We start from the raw sequence: 23509 nt of genomic DNA, 5'->3' as shown, positions 1-23509 counted from the left end.
ACTAAAATAAAATAAACACAAATTGTGAAACTGAAATCTTTTTGTAGTTAACACGCATTCAGCATCTTGTTTTCTATCCACCAAGCAGCAAATTATTCCTTTAGTTGTGATTTTTGTATACATTAGGCATATGACGGTATGAAATTGTCATGTTGCGATTAATTGCAAATGCTTTTATCATGGTATACGGTATTATCATAAATTTAGTTGCAAAATTTTTTTGTCAAACTATAACAGGCTTAATAACTTAACACATAAAATAAAGTAATATACAAAACATTTATGAAGTAAAAAATTTCACACTGATTTAAGAGCAAAAGAATTATAAAGACCAATAAGTAACACTTTACAATATCTCATCAGTTAACCTTAGGTTAATGCATTAACAATTAATGAGCAACAGCTACATTTGCTACTGAAGTTATTAATCTTTGTAAAAAAAAAATACAACTGTTAGTTTAAGATTAATGAATGTTTAGAAGATTTTTTCATTGGCAGTTCATGTTAAATAATGCATTAACTAAGCTAATGTTAATTAATATAGCCTTAATGTAGCCTAAAGTGTGACCAAACTATAAAGAATCAAAACATTTTCAAACAATATCTAGGGCATGTTGTAGTCCAAATTAAAATATATATAAAAAATTAAAAAAAGATTGAAAATAAATAGCCAATTAAGTCCAAATATTTAAGTATTTGGTGCTGGGATGAACACCACTGCGAATACAATAATCTGAATGGCTATTTAAACCATGTATCTATGGTTTAAACCATTTAAATATGTTTTAGAAAGTAGTGCAAGCTGCTTTGTTTCCAGGGGTTACGGCTGCATTTCTGTAGCTTAGCTCCATCTGCTGTCAGAGTAAATGTGCGTTTTCATTCAGCGTCCCTGCGTCCCAATGTGCATACTTATCCACCCTATCTGCCCTAAATAGTATTGAAAATTACTAATATCATAGAATTTAGGATGGATAGTATGCACATTGGGACGCAGGCCGTGTCTCCTTCACGTGTTCCGTCATGCGCTTCTCATCCGTGCTTGTTTACATGAGAGTGCGCATGCATCTTTCACGCAGCATACAATGTTTTTTTGCATTATGGCCAGTTGATGGGGAAAATATTCTTAAAATGCATTAAAAAAAATCAGAAAAATGTGAAATAAATAATAATTCAGGGTATTTTGAAGTGCCCACGATAACAATATCGTGCATATTCATTACAGTGATATATCGAATTACCGAATACCGGCACATGTCTATTGTCTAGTATACATAAAAAGATTTCTAATTTTATATGTAAATAACACAATAGTTAAAGAATAACTTAACTGACAGTAGGGGTGGGCGATGACCAAAAATGTAAGTAATTTTATTCCACCGTAACAATATATCGCGCAATATAGATATTTTTACTTTACATAAATTTTTTTTAAATTCTTGTCACCAGCGTCATTATTACAAACAACGAATACTAGTCTAAATTAAAACAACAAACTCAAGCTCACTGAAGACAAATAAACAGTCAGCGATTAAATAAGAATAAGAAACTAACTACAAAAAATAAGACAAAAAAACTACAGTAAAACAAATTAATAAGAAATGCTATATACATAAAGTAATCAAATGTATAAAAACACTGCATATTCTTTACTGTGTAAATTAAATTTATATTTATGATTTAGTCAAGAGCAGTGAGAGATTTCTTATCTTTTGTTGTTTGATTATCATGAATGACAGACAGCAGGAATATTAGACTGCTGTCACTTTAAGAGCTGTCCGGATTCAATACTGTTACACATGCATTTTTTTTCTCAGCTGTTTGCTTTCACGTAAGACCTAAATTGCTGTGTTTATGAGGATACTTGCAAAGACTGCCATTTTGACACATACAAGGGTGTGTATTTAACCGTTCAAGGCCTATATCGGCCTCGACCACTAGTTTTTGTGACGAAGTAGCACAGCAATGCCACGTGTGCGTATAACCGCGATAGAGACGATAGTCCAAAATCTCTACCGGTTGACAAATTTCTACTGGTTAATTGTGTCTAACGGTATATCGCCCACCCCTAACTGATAAACTTTAACTATTAAATACACTGAAACTAACTAAAACTAAGCTTAAATTCGAAGTAAATTTTAAAAACAACAAAACAAGTTAGAAACTATAATCACCATGACTGTGTTATAAAAGTATTACAAAATTATGGTAAACATGAAAGATTTTTGCCACATAAAAAAAAAGAAAGTTTTTGCAAGGTTATACAAAGGATATACATGTAAAGACAAAACAGCTTTAAGGCCAGAAAAAGTAAAACACAAAGTCAATGCAGAGAAAGAAAGAAGGACAAAACACCAGAAAATAAAGAACCTTCTAGAATCACATTGAAGGACAGAGATGTACGCTGGAGGCTAAGAGCATTGATTAGCCATGCTAGCAAAGATGTTAAATACAGCCAGCATCGATATTGAGAACTACACCACAGACAGGCGGTCAAAAACAGCACTTTCCTCCACAACAGATCAATCCTTCTCTCTCCTCTTTCTCCATCCCTCGCTTTCAGCAGGTTATTTAACTATTAGCTGCCATTATAGCCATAAATATCACATTAGCTAGCATAAACGCAGCTATTTTAAGCGACTGCATTAGCGCTAGCTCACCATCTTTGGGAGAGTCAGTGGATTTGGAGGCAGGCATGATCTTTCCCGGCGGCGTCCTGTCGTGGCACACCTGATGCAGGAAGTTGATGGATTTGCCAATGAGTAGCACCTGGAGAAGGACAGAAGAGAAGAAAACATCATTACAGGCTCATTTCAGTCTGAAAATGACTCACTATTAGTTAATGTCTTGCATTAAACAACCAAATTGGAAGAACGTGTGAGTGGCGCTTGTCTGCGCAAAATACACATCCTTCCTAGTCTGTACTGGGTGGTTAATAATAGGTTAGGTCAAACATGAGGAGACGTGCGCTATTATATACTTCATTGCACACATTTTAACTGGAGAGCAACAAACTGAGCATTATAATAATAATACATTTATAAAAAACAAATAAATTTGTATTATATAATATGTATGATTTAAATTTTATTTGCTAGAATATATATATTAGTGCTGTCAAACGATTAATCGCATCCAAAATAAAAGTTTTTGTTTACATAATATATGTGTGTGTACTGTGTATATTTATTATGTATATATAAATACAAATTTAAATAGGCCTAGTTTGTTTTTTTGCAGTCGAAGAAAATAGGTAATAGCCTAAATTATGTCAGTGATTCTCTCATTTTAAAGATTATCAAGAATTCTTTTATTTCGATTTGCAGTCTAATAAAAGTTAAGAAAATGTTTTTGCCTATAGCCCTATCTATAGACTACAAGCTAATTCCATTTTTTGTTAACTTTTAACTTCTTAAAATTTGTTATGAAGAATATTAAATCAACTTTAGGCTATGCTAACGAATTTTCTTCATAACGAATATACGAACATAACGAATTAGGGGTGGGGGGAAAAATTGATACAGCATAGCATCACGATACTGTATCGATACACGGATGCCAAGTATCGATCTTTTATACCATCATTATTATACCATTTGGTAGAGTAATAAAATCAATTTCTTTACAGTTCACTAGATGGTGGTCTTGAGTTTTTTTTCTAAAATCCTTTAATGCATGGCAAGCCCTTGATTATCCTGCTTATTCCATGGCCATTTGCCAAGTTATAGACGAGTTAAAACTAGTATTGCTCTTCGCAGTGCAATATTTGACTGAATGGGTAAAAATGATGGTTATTTTCGTCAGTTACGTAATTATAGAATTACAGAATTATAACATTTGAATTAATTATCGATTGCTTGTTCGAGAGAGAGAAAGATGACAGTTGTGTGTGTGAATTACCTGCGTCTGTGCATCTCTCTACAAACAATGAAGTTGTGAGTTTAGTTACATAAACAGAGATTTCACCTCCTCATTGCTGAAGATTATAATAAAGTGATCCAGTATCTAAGAGGTTTTATTAATAAAAGTCACTGGGTAGCGTTGACAAGTTTATGTTGGCCTACTCCTGAATGTTTCTGTGCGTGCAGCGGGATCTCTGATCTCTGTGTGTGTGTGTGTGTGTGTGTGTGTGCGCGTCAATTAAAGCAGTGGCGCATTAATATAGAACGGTGATTAAACTGACTTGGAACTACCTGTACCTGAACATACCTCCCAGCCAATCAGAATCAAGAATTCCAACAGACCATGGAATAAATGAAAGTAAAATACTCTAAGAGCACAGCAGTGCATAGTATACCTGTTGTAGCACATTGTTTACTTTAAGAGTATGTTTAATTTAAATGTAACATTTTTGTTTTAATGTAAGACTATGTTTTATTTATTTTAAATTTAACAGTAATCTACTTTTAAATGCCCCAATTGCTGAAGGGTCTGCACAACTTTTTGTACAAGTTCAAGTTTTTGAATATTGGCATTGTTCAAAATACCTGTAGCAGCACAGGTATTTTGAACAATGCCAATATTCAAAAACTTGACCTGGTACAAAAAGTTTTTGAATATGGGCATTGGTCAAAATTCCTGTAGCAGCACAGCAGTGCATACCTGTTTACATTTAATTAAGGTTGACTTGACTAGACTAATACAAATAGTTGAGTTTGTCAGGTGCACACAACATTAATGACAGGTTTTCATGAAAGTGTTGGTCAGTTTTTTTGCTTGACAATCCCATTTTGCACTGCATCAATAAAATTGAAGTGAGATAAACAAACTGAGAAATGTTTCTTTTTAGTTAAAACAGATGTTGCCAAAGTTTTCATTTGGGGACATAATTTGAAGTTGGAAAAAGGTAATAAATTGCAATATATTTAAAATCGCAATAATTTTATATCGTGACACAAGTATCGTGATAATATCGTATCATGGGGCCTCTAGTGATTCCCACACCTATAAACGAATGGGGAGAGCAGGGCACAACATAACACTTTTTGACTTTCTCAGTTTGTGTAAATCCACATGGGGTTCAGAATATAATTTTTTTTTATCCACAGTAATTTCACACTTGTCTAGTACAAATATGTCGCTTTTTTCATAATTAGTGTATACGTTTTTCTTTATTTACCGTCAAAAAATGGAAGTGAAATGTAACAACATGCCCCGTAGGTGGGGTACATTGTAACATCTGAGGGGCACATTGTAACATTACCATATGACAGCTTAAAATGTTATCTGATCTCATGAAAAAAATATACAAGACAAACTAAAATATTTTGCCAATAAAATAAAACAATGGCGTTTTTTAAGAATTAAAAATAATCTGATTTTGGAGTTTGACAATGAACACATTTCAACCAGGCTTGGGACAGCCCACATAAATTAGCCAAAATCCTTTACATGTCTTGAAATAATAATTTTCTGAACATTAAATATTGACTGTCAGTCTTTATTCTCCTGTTTCTTGTTGTTTCTCATTTTAATTAATTAAAGTAAAGTGTGTAAATTACATTGCTAATGTCATAGAATAGCATAGATTAATAATAGCGGGGCACATTGTAACACAGTGTTACAACGTACCCCATCTGCGCAACTGGAATTTAAACCTGGTTAGCGTCTTCCGCTAGTAATCAAATCTAAATCTAAACTAATAAATAACAGATTGGAGATTAAAATTTTAAATGAATAATAAAAATTCAAATGAAAAATTTACTTAAGACTTTACTATGGTAAAATAAATGTTCAGCGATATCTTCAAAAGATTTTTGAATTTTGGTGCACTCTTTTTTCTCTATATAATGTTGATATGGTAACTGTAAATAACAGTAAATACTGTAAATTTTGTTACGCTAGTATGTATGGAAATATTTAAACTACGTGTGTTACAACTAACCCCGGGTTACTTTGTGCCCCGCGCTCCCCTTATAGCCTACTTTAAAACTAAATAAAACAAATTAATAAATTACGAATATAACCAAATAAAATTATTCTCTATCTCTCTATATACTTTCCGTACCCACTGTGTATATATATATATAAAATAGTTTTGTATCAAATGGATGAGGAAGTTACAGTGCTATGAATTTATTAAGTAGGCTAATGATTTATTTCATTCTAATAGGTAACTCTGGAAATGTAACAAAAAAATAGCCTACCCTTTTACCAATTAATTTTTAATCCCTGATTTTAAACATAGACCTACATGAGATAATTTATATATTATTGCTTGAATAAATGTTTAAAAATAGCACTAGAAATGTTATAATTAAGGGAATTAAACCTAGACCTATAGGCATTTGAAAATACATAATGAAATGTGTCTACTCACGCAATAATTCCAAAAAGAAAGAGAAGCATCGGACATAATGCAAAACATATTCAAGACACATTGCTGTGACATTTATTAGGAACACCAACATAGCAGGAAAGCTCATGTTTTCTGTTATATTAAGCATAAACTAAGAAAAGTAAAACAAACCTTAACGTTTCAATAGGTAAAAAAGGGTTCAAATAAAAGCACCGGTGTTGTCGGCAGTGTTGTGAGGCGGGTGCGCAGGTAGATGCTGCGTTTTTTTTTGTTATTTTTTTGTTTTGTTTTTTAGTTCGGCAGAATTTGTCCAGTCGTGATGCGCCAGTCGTCAAGTGTGTTGTGTGGAGTGACCTAAAATCTGAGTGACTTAGTCATTAGGTTTGTGCTCCTTTCCGATTGTCAAAGACTAAAATCTGTTTAAGTCAATGTAATGTAAAGTCTAAAATCTGTTCACATCAATGTAAAATACGCAATGTACTCTGAAATGAAAGTACATGATGTACTCTTATGATGTAAGTGCTGTACCTTCCTGGCTTGATCCATGGTGATGAAGGAAGGGATCATACTCTTCCTCAGTGAGTACTTGTCATGCCACAGTCTGTCTGTCTTCACCGTTGGGTCTGAGGCTACAAAGAACTGAACACAGGTTTCGATAGTCAGATGGAGATCTTAATTTTTTTTTTGTTTTAGGAAAGTTATTATGCTATGACCTGTAACATACACACACTCATAATGTTTACACTGATGAAAAATCACTGCAGCTCAAAGACAAATAAATGACTTCCAAGGACTGGTCATCTATTGCTGCAACACAACAAATGACCTTCTGTGGTAATTACACAGATGGAGGGAACGAACGCAGAAGAGCTCATCAGTACTTTCAACACGGCAACTATTAAAATGACTATTGCCAAGAATAACGATGCCGAGCGAAACGAGGAGCTCGTAAACCCTTGGCCCAGGAGGAGAGCGGCTTCGATGGGTACATTAGTGATATAACCCTCTCTGTCACCTCAACCCTCAACACTGCTTACACTGTGAAAAAGCCTGTTACACTTCAGCGAGGGCGAGATTAAATCCTGTGATTACAGGCAGGAGCGTCTGATTGGTGCCTGTGCAGAGGGGAAGCTGGGAGTTGATTGGGCGATAAGTCTTCTATGCCCGACGACTTCAGACTTAGTCGAGTGGGCATAGACTAAGTAACGAAAGATTCATTGACACTATTTAGTAATGGTGGAGGACAAGGAGAAGTAGACGTGAGAGTGATAGTGGAGGGAAAAAGAGAAAGAAGGCCATAGAGGAAGTGGAAGGAGACGGGCCCATTAGCGCACCTCATCTGTCCTCATCTGAGTGTCTGTGTGTAGGAGACTGTGGTTCACTGTGTCTAGAACACTAAATCACACTCAAGTGCAGGTGTTTTCTCAGACACACAACAGTGCACAAGTCAACAGAGTCAATTTGAGGACACTGGCCTGAGCTTAGCTTCAATTATATGGTGAAACAAAGACCAATAAAGTTTTTTAATTTTTATTTAATTATTAACTTTATATTGATTAAGTGGTATTTTTTTTACAACTCAACCAAGTAGTTACAAAATATATAATTTAAAAAACAATAAGAAAAAAAACTACTGTAAAATTGTTTTTTTACACTAAATTAACTAAAGGAACAATATATGTGACCTGTGCTGTGACAAGTCATTTTTTATTTTTACATTTTCTATTGAAAGACCTTCAAAATTATGCATGATTTGTTGGAATCGGACAAAAAATGACTGAGCTACAGCTGTTTGAAGTCGATGGAGTCAGCAAAGTAAATTTTGAGAAAAACTGATTTAAAGTTTTCTGAAGTTTCCAAAGCAAAATCACCCAGCTACATTACATCTTTCCCCCACTTCTTTTCTTAATAATCATTACTAGATTAATAATCACAATATAGCCATTTCTTTTAATCTTTGTTGTTATAAATAAGAACCGATGCAAAAAATAAACAAATCTAAGAAAGAAACAAGTGTATTTCTCCAAAAGTTTCCCAAATATTCACTTAAGATATAACAGATTTTGATTGCGTGAATACTTAATATATTTAGCCTACTGTAAATCTGTGTATATGTGTATCGGGATAGAGCGTCGACGGTGTCTGGCATCTTTATGCTTGCGCTTTGGATGAGAGGCAGGACGAGAAGCGAGCGGAGAAAAGGTACTCCTCTCAGAAAACTTACAAATAAAGAGACTTTTAGATGTTTAATTACTATTTGGAGCACTGGGATCGCTAGACGAGGGCTTCATAAACAAATTTTTGTGAAAATCTCAAATGCGATCAAAAGCAAAACATTTTTTTGCCTGTAGCTCAAAATTAGCCTGTGCGCATTACTACTCATTTTGCCAGCACGAGTCACATATGTATGCATATAAATACAAATTAATGATAAAAAAATATTTTCATGCACATATACGTGCGCGCGCGTAAAATGCTCATAAAAACTATAATAGTATACAAACAATACTAAAGCTGAAGCACTAAAAATTTAATAAAAATAAATGAAAGCTAAACAGAAAAAAAAAAAATATATATATATCTTTTTTAATAAATCTGCATAAATGTCAACAATTCTGTGTTTTTCTGTCAATATGGGGTGCTGTGTGTACATTAATGAGGAAAAAAAATTAACTTAAATGATTTTAGCAAATGGCTGCAATATAACAAAGAGTGAAAAATTTAAGGGGGTCTGAATACTTTCCGTACCCACTGTATGTATGTACATATATATATATATATATATTTACTGTATATATAAAAGCTAACAAAAATTACAAAAGCATAATAAAATTACTAAAATTAAAATGAAAACTGAAAATAATACTACACAAACAATACTAAAGCAAATAAAAATTAAAATAAATGAAAGATAAACAGAAATATTTTAAAAAATATAACTGCAAGCAGTGATGCTGGGCCAAGCCCAAGAAGGGGCTGTAGCGGCAGTGCAGAGCAGGAATAAATAAAGATTTGCACAACGCGGATCTGGATAATAAAGTAATCAAAACAGCACAACATAGCACAATTTTCTAAAGTTGCACCACGTGAGACTCGAACCTACAACATGAAAGTAGGGGTGCGCTGATCCGATATTCAGTTCTCGCTCCGATAATGGCATTTTCTGCTGGATCAAAACCGATCCAAATCCGATATTCTGCGTATACTATTCTGTTTTATTGTTAAGCCCCACGAAAGCCACAAAAACATCAAAGCACCATAAAGTTTTCGTGCACTATATTCCAAGTGTTCTGAAACTGTTCCACAGTTTAATGTGAAGTATAGATGATTATTCCATGGTCTGTCTGAATACTGGATTCTGATTGGCTGGCGGGTATGCAGTAAAACCATTTAATGCACAGGTAGTTCCAAGTCAGTTTAATCACCGTTCTATATTAATGCGCTGCTTTAATTGATGCACACTAACACACACACACACACACACACACACACACAGAGAGATCGCAGATTGCGCTGCACACACACAAACTTGTTGTCCACGCTTCCCCGCGATTTTTATTAATAAAATAGCCTAGATACTAGATCGCTACATTATATTCCTCAGCAACAATGGTAAAATGGCTGTTTCTGAAGTAATTGTTTGTAGAGAGAGAGACGCGCAGACGCAGCACGCAGGTACACACAACTGTCATCTCTCTCTCTCGATCGATAATTAATTGAAATACATGCTATAATTCATTCAAATAAATGTGATCTTACCACACTATTTCATCTCTGTGTCTGATTTGAAGCGGGCAGAATACTAGAGCTAACGTGCCGTAACTGACGAAAATAACTGTCATTTTTACCCATTCGGTCAAATTTTGTGCTGCAAAGAGCAATACTAGTTTTAACTTGTCTATAACTTGGCAAATGACCATGGAATAAGCAGGATAATCAACGGCTAGCGGTGCATTAAAGGATTTTAAATGCACTTCGCGTCGGGCAGTTCATTGCCTCCACGTCGTGCATTTAAAATCCTTTAATGCACGGCTAGCCGTTGATTATCCCTTACATATTTAAGTCAAGTTCGCGTAAACTCGTCTGTCATCCTCCATACAGTATTCAAACATTCAAACTCTCTCCAAGATGATTTAATGTTCCTAATATTATACTTGAGCTGTAAATAAAGATACATTATTAAAAGGACTTTATCTTGCTGGAGTTTCGTTGTGTTTCTAAATCGTGTTAATTTCTACCGTGTTAGATCACAACACTGAAGTAGAGAGCACTATGAATTGTTCTTCACGAGCACAATAACTGAGATTTAAAACTGATAAAACAAAAGGCTCAATAAACTATCGCACAGATTTAATACACTATGCATCAATGTCTCTTGTGCTTTGAACTTTTCTATGCGGAGCGCTGTGACTCCGTGTTGCTTCAAGCTCATCATTCTGCGCACGGGATGCGCATAAGCGCTTTGTGCCGCTCTTTATTGGAGCCTTTCATATCATAATACTTTTGCACAATGAGATTATTAGTTAATAATGACAGATTATTAGTTAATAGCCTTTCTTGTTCGTCTTATCTATCATATGTTGCACATTAAAAAAGTATTTTAATTTTATAGTAGGCCCTATAAATATTTATATATAAATATATTACTTTTTTCATGAATGTATTTTACAACCATACAAAGAGCAATGTGTAACAATTTACCAGATTTAGTCTAACACTTATTCACTTTTATTTTTTCCCCACTAAATAATGATTTTATAAAATTATTGTGCACTCATTTTTCTAGAGTAACTTTTGCTACTGAATTATCCACTAACCTCGTTTATAATAGTATTTTTGTCATAGATTATGATTATATATATTTTTTCCTTTTGTTATTTTTTCTTTACAAGAAAGTTGTCTATATTTAGTAGATTATAGACAAGATTATAGATAAGATATTCAATGTGATCAGCATGAGGAGAGTAATCAGGTGTACTATGTTTCATTTTTCTAGAATTAGGGGTTCAAGAGTTATTACCATTTCAATGTTGAATTTTTGAAGTGGTGGTGGTGCTATAGAGTTGGTCTTAGAGACCCCAAAGTTGGTCAGATCACTATTCATGGCCATCACTACAAGTGTGCCAAATTTCATCATTTTCCTATGTTCCGTTCATAGGGCTGCCATAGGCTTCCATTGGACGAGAAGAAGAAGAAGAATCAGTATAGATACAATAGGGGCTTAGGGATGCGCCGATCCGATATTCATATCGGGTATCAGGTCAGATAGAGCCATTTTTCTCGGATCGGGTATCGGTCAGAGAGGGCCGATCCAAATCTGAGATTTTTTATTTTTTTCCCCCGATTGTGCGAATTATTCTGTGTTACTTCTGAAGCCATACGATAGCTTAATGTGAGCTACATATGAATATTTAAGTCCTTACATTAAAGTTCACACAAACTCTTTTCTCCGCTGCGGCTGCCAGTCATTCGTTCAGCCTTTAAACCCTGGTCGTGTTCAGTTACAGCAGTCAGCTCGGTAAAGCTCTCTCCAAGATCATTCTGTGTTCCCATTATACTTGATCTGTAAATACATGTCTATGATTTTGCAAAAAGGACTTTATCTTCTTGCCGGAGTTTAATGTTGTTTTGTTACTTGCTACCAGGTGTCTGTGAGAACAAAACACGGGCGTAGAAAAGACTATAAATTGTTTTTAACGTACACAGTAACTGATATTTAAAACTGTTAAAAGAAAGGCTCAATAACTGTTGCACAGACATAATACACTACGCATCAATTTCTCTTCCCTTTGTGCAGAATGATGAGCTTGAAGCAACATGGCGTCACGTGTTGCTTCAAGCGCATCATTCTGCACACCGGATGCGCATATTGTAAGCGCTTCGTGCTCATAGACTTTGTAAAAACAGTTCGTGCTGCACTGTATTTGTTTTGTCTTATCGTATCTATCATATGTTGTTGCCTTATTAAAAAATATGCTATACATTCAAAAGAAATGTATTTTAATTTTATAGTACATACTTAAACATATAGAATGTTTTTAATGAATGGACTTTATAATCCAAATAGCAATGTGTAACATTTTATCATATTTAGTGCAACACTTTTATTTGTTCCCCACAAAATATTGTTTTTTCACTAAATGTTTGGATTTCTAAAATTATTGTATTTTTCTAGAATAACTTTTGCTGCCGAATTATCCACTAACCTAGTTTATGATAATTTTTTGTCATAGATTATAAATATACATAGGCCTATATTTTTTCATATTTGTTCATTTAATTTTTCTTTATAATGAAGTAGTCTGTATCTAGTAGATTGTGAAAGAATGATTATCAGTTCCACACACAGAGATATATAAATTCAACATTTATTTAAATGGAGGAAAAAATCTTCACTGGTATCAGATCGGTATCGGCCAATACCGAACCCTAGGTATCAGAATCGGTATCGGAGGCGAAAAAGGTGGATCGGCGCATCCCTAGCTTGGCCCCTAATAAAAGCTAATAAAATCACTTTATGATATACTCACCTAATTCTATACTGCCAGCAAAATCCTAGAATTCTGAATATTTAGACCAGGCCTACATGACAGGCACTAAGTAAAAATTAGAGAACATAGTTTTGCAGTGTGCTGACTTTAAAGTAGCTGCTCAAATAATGAATTACAGTCTGGACACATACAGCAAGTTCTAACAAGGATATCTGGGAGTGACTTTGCAAAGACAAGCAGTGTGTGTGTGTGAGTCCTGACCTCATGGTACGTATCCTCCAGCTCCCCGTCGTAGATCCAGCGATACAGGAAGTTAAGAATGGGGTGGGACACCAAACCAAGGATGTGCTGGATCAGTGCTCTCATGTGAGGGTCACCCGTCTTTCCATAAGCATGTACAGCTGAGGCCAACTCTCCTCCTTTACGCCCTGAGAGAGTTATCTGAAATCAAATCTTTGCACTAAAATGCACCTTATTACTGTGAAATATGATCAGTCGTAAAGAAATTATGTTTTTTGAGGAAAATATTTTAGGATTTCTCTCCATATAATGGACTTCAATGGTGCCCCCGAGTTTGAACTTACAAAATGCAGTTTAAATGCACCATCAAAGGGCTCTAAATGATCCCAGCCAAGGAAGAAGGGTCTTATCTAGCGAAACGATCATTTATTTTCTAATAAAATGTACAATTTATATACTTTTTAACCTCAAACGCTCTCCTTTCTAGCTCTGTGTGAACTCTTGTTTTTTCCGTTTCATGACAGTTAGGGTATGTTGAAAAACTCTCTTTCGTCCTACATCGCTGCAGAAGTACCGACCCAGTGTTTACAAAGTGACCATGCAAAGAAGGTCAAACATCTTTTACAAAAAACGGTAAAACAGCGATGTAGGACGATTTTAAAATTGGAGGAGAAAATGAGATGGGAGTTTTTCGACCTACCCTAACTGTCTTGAACCGGAAAACAGAGTCCACGCAGAGCTAGACAAGACGAGCGTTTGAGGTTAAAAAGTTTTTTTTGTATTATTTTTTTAAAGAAAATAACCGATCGTTTTGCTAGATAAGACCCTTCTTCCTCGGCTGGGATCGTTTAGAGCCCTTTGATGCTGCATTTAAACTGCATTTTGGAAGTTCAAACTCGGTGGCACCATAGAAGTCCATTATATGGAGAGAAATCCTAAAATGTTTTGCTCAGAAAACAATGTCTTTACGACTGAAGAAAGAAAGACATGAACATCTTAGATGACAAGGGGGTGAGTACATTATCTGTAAATTTTTATTCTGGAAGTGAACTACTCCTTTAATGCAGACTACATTTTAAATGTATTGTGCTGCAGATTGTATCTTATCAATGAGATGTACCACCACTAACCTTGGCAGTAGTCCACCAGTGCGGCTAGTGTTTTCAGCCGAACCTTGGGGTCGTAGGTCCACACCAGCAGTCTCCTCAGAGTCAGACTGCTATCCACACTCATGTTTACACCCTGATCATCTTCCACCTGGAGCTAAACACATATACACGACACGTCAGTTACCGCTTTTCCACTGAAATGGTGCTGGTTCTCATGCTTGGTTGTTTCATTGTGCTTTTCACAAGCTGCTTTTGATGCAACAGGGTTATTTAAGACAGGGTACATAAATTGGTCAAGGCTTTACTTTACTATATTATGCAGCAGATTGTTTCAGGTAGGAACCAGCGGCGGAAAATTCAGGCTTGAGCAAACGAATGTTTCAGGGTCAAACACACATTTTCCCCTGCACATTAAGTGGTGTCCCATATACTCACCTGTGCATGAAGTACAGACAACAATCTGTAGTACTCCTTCAGCTCTTGATGCAATGCAGCACAAAAACTCTGAGGATAAAAACAGGAAGCAAAAGTGTTACTGAAATTATAGAGTATGAAATTCCTGACTACAATCAACTGTTCAAAAGTTTGGTGTTGGTAAGAATTTTTAAATATTTTAATTTAATTTAATTAAAAATACAGTAGAATCAGTAATATTGTAAAATATTATTCAAATTTAAAATAGCTATTTTCTATTTTAATATATTTTAAATATAAAAATTATTCTTCTGATGGCAAAGCTGAATTTTTAGCATCAATACTCCAGTCTTCAGTGTCACATGATTCTACAGAAATCAAAAGAACAGAATTTATTTAAAATAAAAATATATAGTAAAAATATAGTCGTCTTTACTGTTACTTTTGATCATCTTAATGCATCTTTGCTGAATAAAAGTATTAATTTCTTTCAAAAAACAAAATAATTTAAAATGTATAATCTTGCATTATAAGATTTGTGTAGGGGTTAAGGTTACATATATGTTATGTTAATTTCCTGTCATGTCACATTTCCTACCTGCCCGACTAGGCCAAAGGCTCGATCCAGGCTGTGGGAATCTGTATATTTTCTAATCTTATTGTGGAGCCAGCCGAGCTCTGCTAGCCTGCTGCTAGTGTCTCTTAGAGACTTACACAGTGGCACCTATAAGACAAAACATACAGTTATTTACTCTCTCACAAAATGCAGAGCAGGAGTTTATGATCCCATAACAACAGACTATAGGTAAAATGACTAGAATGTATTTATTTCTAAAAAATTAAACTTAAATATCTGCTGTAGGAAAGGAGTGGGAAAGTGTGGGAAATGAAAGTGTGTCTTAGTGCAGGCTGCCTGTGAACTGGCCAGTATGTATTCTGCCCTTGTGACACAGTGGCAAAGTCATCTCTTCAGTTTGAAGAAATGGCTTTAGCTAATCTTGACTTTCACTTATTTTGGGGCTTTGTGAGCAACATCTGTTCCATTCAACACAAAAACTCTTTAATAACTTTTAATAAAAGGCCCATTTAAGCCTTTGATTAAGTGTTCACTTGTAAAGGTCACCAAGATTCCTTCAAAGCAAACGGTTACCAAACAGACAACCAGCTCTTTTACTTTTCTCCCCAAGAGTGAGACGAAGACAAAGCAGCTACAGCAAATCTCAGACTGAATACCATAAGTGTTAATATTCTTACAGATTCTCACAGAACTACAAGGGAATATGCCAAAAAATGAGGTTCTTAAAACAATGATCCATAGATTAGTTGGATTAGTTAAACTAATGACTTCTGGCTAAATTTCAAGAAATACCCATACATATTAATATTGATTCTATGCTTTATATAATCATATCATGCATAAAAAGTGACATTAAAATAGTTAGATTTTTAGGTTTTCTGAGAGGACTTCAGGCATTCATCTCCATCTGTGGTCTAATGGTTTGAGTACAATATATATGACGTCCAGAACAAACACAAACAGCTCTGGCCCATCAAAGTGTCTATTTATCCAGCACACCTCACTGGACATAAAAAGCACATTGTTCTTTTTCAAACGAATAGATGCACCATTTTAAAAGTGTCACTTAAAAAAGACACCTGATCGATTAACTCTGATTCACGGTCAACATCTGCCAGGAATAACATTTTTTTTTTAAAAACACGAAAAGACCTTGGGAGCCATGTGGCTCAAATGGATTCATGAGGCCATGTTAGTTGTAGCCAGACAGAAGCAGCTGATGATGAGATCAATGCTTCTATATTTCCCATTATGCACTTACTAAAGTGTCTACAGGTGCTCCTACTTAAGTTTGTTTAATAAGAACTCACGTTACAAGTACTTTTATAAGAAGCGCAACACTAGAACATTCTGCTCATAATTACTTCCCAGAATCTCAGTCTGACATCTGAAGTGTTTGTACCGTAGCTGAAGTGGATAAGGAAATAAATGAAGAACATAAAAAGCCCTTTGTTAATTTTCTTCACAAAATAGTCACTATGAATGGCTGTCGTTATTTCGATTTGCTGTACATTACGATTAAATAAACTTTCATAAGCTTTTTATTTGTGGTGCCATTTAAATGAGAGGTAATTAAAAATCTGCTTTACGAGAACAGAGCAAGCTAATATTTATGATTATATTCTTGTGAAATTTAAACTACATTCATAATTATACAACAACCTTGCAACATTATTTCTTCATTTATCATTTTATGCTAATATACACTACTTTTGAAAACTTTGAAGTTGGTATACTTTGTTTAAAAACGTTTTTGAAGCCTCTGAAGCTCGCCAAGGCTGCTTTTATTTGATCAAATAGGAGTAAAATGGTTTTCGAATTTAATATATTTTAAAATGTCATTTATTCCTGTGATGCAAAGCTGAATGTTTAGCATCATTACACCAGTCTTCAGTGTCACATGATCCTTCAGAAATTAGTATAATCTGCTGATTTTCTGCTCAAGAAACATTTCTTATCAGTGTTACAAACAGTTGTGCTGCTAAATATTTTAGTGGCAAATGCGGTATTTTTTTAGGATTTTTTGATGAACAAATTTCAATGAAAATCGAATTTATTTGAAAAATAAACCTTTTGTAACATAAATGTCTTTCCTGTCACTATTGATCAATTTAATGCATCTCTTATACTGCTAAAAAAATATTCATTACTTTGAAAGGTAGTGTATATTTAGAATTTTTCTAATATATCTATGTTCCAACCGTTATTGTGACAGTGGTTCGAAATGTGACAAGCACCTTTCAAAAAATGTCATTTGATTGTTCCTTTACGCTTCACAGCAATCGTAAACAGCCTAGTTACTATAGTTATACAGACTGCATGTGAGCGAATGAACAATAATCAAGAGAAAGACAAGACCAGAATGAAAGGAAGATACAGCTAATAAAGAATCACCTTTGAATCAATTTTGTAGCAGTTTTCTGGGCTGCACATCTTGATGAACTTTCCATCTATTCCCTGGAAAACATAAAGAATGTCTCGGACGAGAGCAGCCTCCCCAATCTCAGCTGGGTCAGAGGAGATAGAAAAATACAGTGAAAAGGGAGAATTTAAAATAAAGTTCTGTAAAGGTCACACGCATACATCTGGCACAGAGAAAGATGCCATGAGGCCAACTGCATCTTTAACACCTCTGAAATAGTTCTCTCTTACTTCTCTCTTTTTTACTCTTAAAGGATAAGAATAAAATGTAAATTACAATTAATCAGTCAAGAGTAGCCTAAAAACGACTGAAAATTTGTGTTAAATATAAGAGTTTGTATTCAGAGTGAAACATTTATGGCATCTACAGCATAAAACTCCCAGGCACCTGTCACTGGTGTTCTGCACATGTTTTAAACAGTCATTTCTATTTGTAGTTTTGAAATACTATCTTTATTTTAGTATATAATCACCCAGTTATTTCCTGAAACATCCTGACTATTTCCTTTAGACACTCACCACTGCCATCTTCATCCCGTCTCTGTCTCTGTGGGAGTTTGGGTGCCGGACTGGAAGAGGGTCCACTGGGGGGACGAGGGGCAGCAGCTGCCCCAGAGGGTGAACTGGAGACCGGGAGAGTCCAGGCTAGACGAGACCCTCTCATAGACTCACCGACAGCTTGGGGTCCTGGTCTGAAAATGACAAAAGTGGCAGAAGTGTCCAATAAATACACTCAAGTTCATCTGAAAACCTCTGCATTTCATCATTTAATAGCCAAACTCCACTACAGGTGGAAAAAAAAAAAATCCTAAAATGTTTGCATTGCCTTTTTGCTACATGAATTTTCATCTCAATCCCCATTTTCTTGAAACTCGTTCGCCCTTTAGCAAAACCTGTGGGAATTCACTAATTACCTTGTAATGGTGAGCTTTGAACAAATAATGCCACTGAGGTTCAGAGACTTTAATGATGCTGTTGGTTCGACAGATTTACTGTGAAATGGATCCAGTAATCAATTAATTCAGGGCTTGGAGTACATGGCCATATTTAAAATATCTTAAGTGCTGCAGGTGCTAGACAGCTGCATTAATAATAGATGAGTGTACAGCAGTTCAATTAAACATACTACAAATACAACAGCTGCATTACTGAAAAAAAATACTTTAAAAGAGAGGGAGAGAAAATAAAACCCATATGATTTGTCATAGGCTGTTGCTGGGCTAAAGCACTATATGAAGCACGATAAAACAATCGAAAATAAATAACATTTATGAAACATAGCGTGCATTTCAATGTGATGCAACAGCTGCTTACAGTATAAACTGTTTCAATGAATATAATGCGAGCAATATTAGTCATGTTGGTGTAGACATTGTGCTAAAACAAAACGTCAAACCAAGTAGCACATGCAAACAAATTTTGCTAGATTTTTTTGCTTAGAAACAGCTTCACTTTTTAAAGACATTTTTGCGAATGTATAGTAAGCACACAAAGTGAAAACCTCTTTACATGACATGATCATTTTCCTTGTAGACAAAAGACAATTACTGAAAAAAAAAAAAATCTGTAAATATTTGTGTTGAAACAAAGAAATGGAACCATTTTTAATGGACTGCAATCAAATACTACCAATAAACCGATATTGATCTCTAAATGCTACATCTGCAAAAGCTCTCTGTGTTCAGAAATATCACAATGATTTCTGATCACATGACACTGACGATTGGAGAAATGGCTGCTGAAAATTCTGATTTGCCATCACAGGAACACATGACATTTAAAATATATTAAAACAGAAAACATTTAAAATTTTAATATTTTACAATATTATTGTTTTTACTAGTTTACAATATTATTGTTTTTACTGTATTTTTGGTCAAATAAATGCAGCCATTGCATTGATGTATTTTACAGTGGATGATTGCAGCTGTTCATCATGAAAATTAATTTTGAAGATAATTCCTCAAATTAAAATTCTGTCATTATTTTCTCACTGTAAATAATGTTCTAAACTTGTATGACCGACCTTCTTCCTTTAAACACAAAAAGAGAAATATGGAAAAATAATTTAGTTCTTTTTCTAGAATGATCACACAGCCTACAGACAAGAGTCAAGAAATCTAAAACGGACTAAAAAAGCACCAAGTTCATTTTCACAATCACATGACAAATGTATCAGTGTTACTGACACCTAGGTTGGTGCAACATGTGATATGTGTGACTTTTATGGCACTTATTTTGTCCTTTTTGGAGTTGGACAGCCCATGGTCACTGTATGCTTTCACTGTATGGAAAACAACATTCACTAAGTCAGTTCATCACTGGCACTCACCCAGTGAGCAGAGGGGTCGGCCCAGGCCCATTGATCGAGAATACTCCCATACTGCTGATGCCACTGGTAGCCATGCTGGAGTTATGGGCAGTGGCTGAGCGCTCTGGGTAGCTGAGCGGGAGGCTCTGGGGACGGGCATAGTAAAACGGGGTGGAGTGGACATCACGAGCCTGGGCGAGCAGAGCTCCATAACTACACACCTGTGGAGGGGAAAGAAGAATCTCTATCTTACACATAATGTAAAATCATTTTTACTACATTATTGTGTAGTATCTGCAGAAAAACTGGAGAAACATCTCAGGAACATACAGGAACACGGTTAGACGGCTTCCTTGGGTCCTCACAGAGGCTGAGCAGGAGGTATAAGATGGACCATCTATGTTTCAATACACCCTGTTCACCAGAAACAAATCAATTAGCATATTTAACCATATCACATGCCGTCCATTACATCTAATCTATATGTATCATGTATAACTGAGCTGAATACTGACCTGGGTCTGAAGCTTTCTGTGCAACTCAGAGAAAAGGGCAGCATCTGCTTCCCGTCTTTGTTTCAGCACTACAATAAATAAGAAAAGAAATTTTTTATTTTTTTTGCATCCTAATCGAATAAACCAGAAATATTAAAGGATAGCCTAATGAGTTTAGGTGCTGTTGATAGAATGGTCACTAGCACTATTGGGCCAGTACTGTAGTATAGACTGACCAGTATCAATTTCTTATACCCGATTATTTGCATGCTTATATGTCCGATAACAGATATTCAACATGGTTTATTTCTGTTTTTGTTATATTATGCTATTGATTTATCATTTTATGCCATGTCAGCTAACTCACGAATAATAAGATTTAAAATAGTCTCAATAACAAAACTTCAATGAATTGCATACACTAATTTACCAATATACAATATTATTTAACAAAAAATAAAAGAAATAAAAATATATTGCATCTTTCAAAATTATATTTGATAAAATTAAAAAAAAAAAAAATCACAATATTTTCCCAGGAGAAATGTTTTAAAACATGTCCATTACTGTAATTTGACCGAAAACATTTCCTAGTTATTAAATTGATTTAATAGCAGCAGCAACAAAACCAACAACAGGCAAAATAAACTGACAAATTCTAATGTTTTCGAACAGAAAACATAAATGACAAAGTGGGTCTACCAACTTCACAAAAATGTAATAAATAATTCATTTTAAACTACAGTTTATAATTAAGGTTTAAGCATGGCTTATTAGGCTAAGGAGTAAAGACAAGTAGTTCCCTGGAATAATTATACATTGTCAGAAATATAACAAACAAAACAGTAAATAAACATTTTATTCCATAAAATTAATTAATGACAATTAATAGTGAAATTAATTTTAAAAAATGTTAACAGAATTTAAAAACTTTTAAACAAGTCTGGTTATGATCTGGTTAAAAGTTAAATGGCGGGGGGGGGTAAAGGCTAACTTAGATGGGGTTTTGTTAAAATTTTGAGAAAGGTTTCTTTTGGAAGCATGTATTAGAATAGGTTGAAAATGAAGCAAATCAGCATATGCCATCATTTTTCAGCCAAAGTGAACTTATAGTTTTCAGCACGAGTTATTATTGTGCTTAATTTCCAGTAATTATAGCACATTTTTAATTATTTTTTTGGACAGACATAAATGTTTAATGATAAACATATTTCTTACCAACACAAAAATATGTTTTAAAAATAAAATCTCATTCGTATTGGCAGGGCAAGTATACATTGGAACTACTACACTGATCCACCAAACAGTAAATCATACAATGTTATTTTCTGGATTTTTTTTTTTTGATTTGGTCTCTCACAGTTGAGGTGTACCTACGATGAAAATTACAGATCTCTCCATTCTTTGTAAGTGGGAAAACTTGAAAAATCGGCAGTGTATCAAATACTTATTTGCCCCACTGTACATAAGACATTAAGTCCTTTTTAAGGAAACTGAAAGCAGGGACCATATTCTGGTATGTCTGCGGTTTCTAAAGTCTCTTGTCCAACAATAAAGTGAAATGTCTGTTTCTCATTTGTTTATGTCTCTTGTGGACTCTGAGACGCGTTTAGCCTACATTTGAAATATGACAGCGGCAGTGAGCTGATAACAGATGAGATATCAGCTTTAGTTTGAAGCATCAGGGTCTTTATTGACAAGAAGGGCCATTTGAAACAGGAACCCTGTTTTATCCAGCATCCCCCTGATGTTTTCCAAGGCTTGCAGCTTACAGCCTCTCATCTCTGCTGCTCTGACCCTCCATCACAAACATTATCATATCACATCACATCACATTGTCAGTTTTCATCGAAACTCACAGCCTAGTCCACCACTGCACATACTAATCATGTTTTAGCAGCTGTGTGGCAGAATGAGATGGTGTCTTTACCTTCACTCTTGCCCGTGATCTTACAGCACAGATTCTGCAGAAGCACGTTGGGGGATTTCTGATCAAGCGCCGCCATTGTGCTCGTATATATTACCTTCCGTGCGAGCAGAAACGGTCCGCGGTGCGTTTTTAACCGCTGTCGCTTTTCCTCTGCTGGGTTTCAGCTCCTGGCAACAACAGCGCCATTTTAACGGAACCCGCCGAAAAGCGCCCACAGTCGGACAGTCAACAGAAAATACAGCAGCGGTGCGCAGCGGAAAAACAGCCGGCTGGGAAATGAGACCTAGGAAAACGTTCCTCCCGACAAACGTTACTCATAACATAATAAAACATGTTGGAAAATTATTATTATTAATAATAATAATAATAATAATTGATTGATTAAATCTATTAATAATCAAAAATTTTGTATTTTACTAAAAATTGTAAAGGGGTAAATAATCAGCTTTGATACGTGTATGAATTGTGTACAGGACTATAAACAAGTCCATCAATGAAAAAAATGAATGAATAAAAAAAAAATAAGAAGAACTTGATTGATTAAATCTATTAATAATCAAAAATTTTGTATTTTACTAAAAATTGTAAAGGGGTAAATAATCAGCTTTGATACGTGTATGAATTGTGTACAGGACTGTCCATCAGTCCATCAATGAAAAAAATGAATGAATAAAAAAAAAATAAGAAGAAATATCTATATATATATATATATATATATATATAAAATGAAATAATCAGAATAAAAAACTGCACAGTAATTATCTGTAAAGTAGAAGTAGGTTTGCTGAATTAATTGTACTGAGACATATATTTGACTAATAATAACAAAAACATAGTTTTTATGAAAAGCTAAAGTGGTAAATGGCTAGTAATTTAATTTATTTAGTTAACAATTGAAATAATTTAACTAATTTGATAGTTTTTCAATATTTATATCAATTCATCATAACAACCCAAAAAGTTAGATTAATAATTATTATATAATATTATCAGTAATTACTCACTGTTGTTGATTGTATTATTTAAAAGTAGAACAGCCATGATATTTATTATTATTGTTATCTTGATTACATTATAATAATTGAATTATAACGATCCCATATGCGCAATAGATACGTGTTTTATTGCTAATTAATATTTAGTATGATAATTATAATTTACTTATTATGCTTATTTATTATCGTTGTTTACGGCTAAAAACACATCTCTTCCATCTTTATCTGACCC

The 23509-nt window shown here is 34.5% G+C and overlaps 1 protein-coding gene across 1 annotated transcript in view; it reads right to left on the bottom strand.

The window, feature by feature from the left end:
* The window catches only part of tubgcp3 (tubulin gamma complex component 3), a 28352-nt gene extending 5994 nt beyond the window's left edge, over window positions 1-22358 (bottom strand). The window contains exons 1-12 of the mRNA XM_016253538.1: window positions 22283-22358; window positions 20374-20441; window positions 20189-20272; window positions 19880-20079; window positions 18067-18239; window positions 17521-17633; window positions 15148-15273; window positions 14571-14639; window positions 14157-14289; window positions 13048-13214; window positions 6824-6934; window positions 2658-2766 (exon numbers count right to left, since the gene is read on the bottom strand). Of these exons, the coding sequence (XP_016109024.1) occupies window positions 2658-2766; window positions 6824-6934; window positions 13048-13214; window positions 14157-14289; window positions 14571-14639; window positions 15148-15273; window positions 17521-17633; window positions 18067-18239; window positions 19880-20079; window positions 20189-20272; window positions 20374-20441; window positions 22283-22358 (1429 nt within the window). The remainder of the gene's footprint in view (window positions 1-2657; window positions 2767-6823; window positions 6935-13047; window positions 13215-14156; window positions 14290-14570; window positions 14640-15147; window positions 15274-17520; window positions 17634-18066; window positions 18240-19879; window positions 20080-20188; window positions 20273-20373; window positions 20442-22282) is intronic.
* Between the last annotated feature and the right edge of the window lie 1151 nt (window positions 22359-23509).

The sequence above is a fragment of the Sinocyclocheilus grahami genome, unplaced genomic scaffold, assembly GCF_001515645.1.
Source record: "Sinocyclocheilus grahami isolate Dianchi unplaced genomic scaffold, SAMN03320097.WGS_v1.1 scaffold1188.1, whole genome shotgun sequence".
Classification (NCBI taxonomy): Eukaryota; Metazoa; Chordata; class Actinopteri; order Cypriniformes; family Cyprinidae; genus Sinocyclocheilus; species Sinocyclocheilus grahami.
This window is presented reverse-complemented; position numbering and strand designations above follow the sequence as displayed.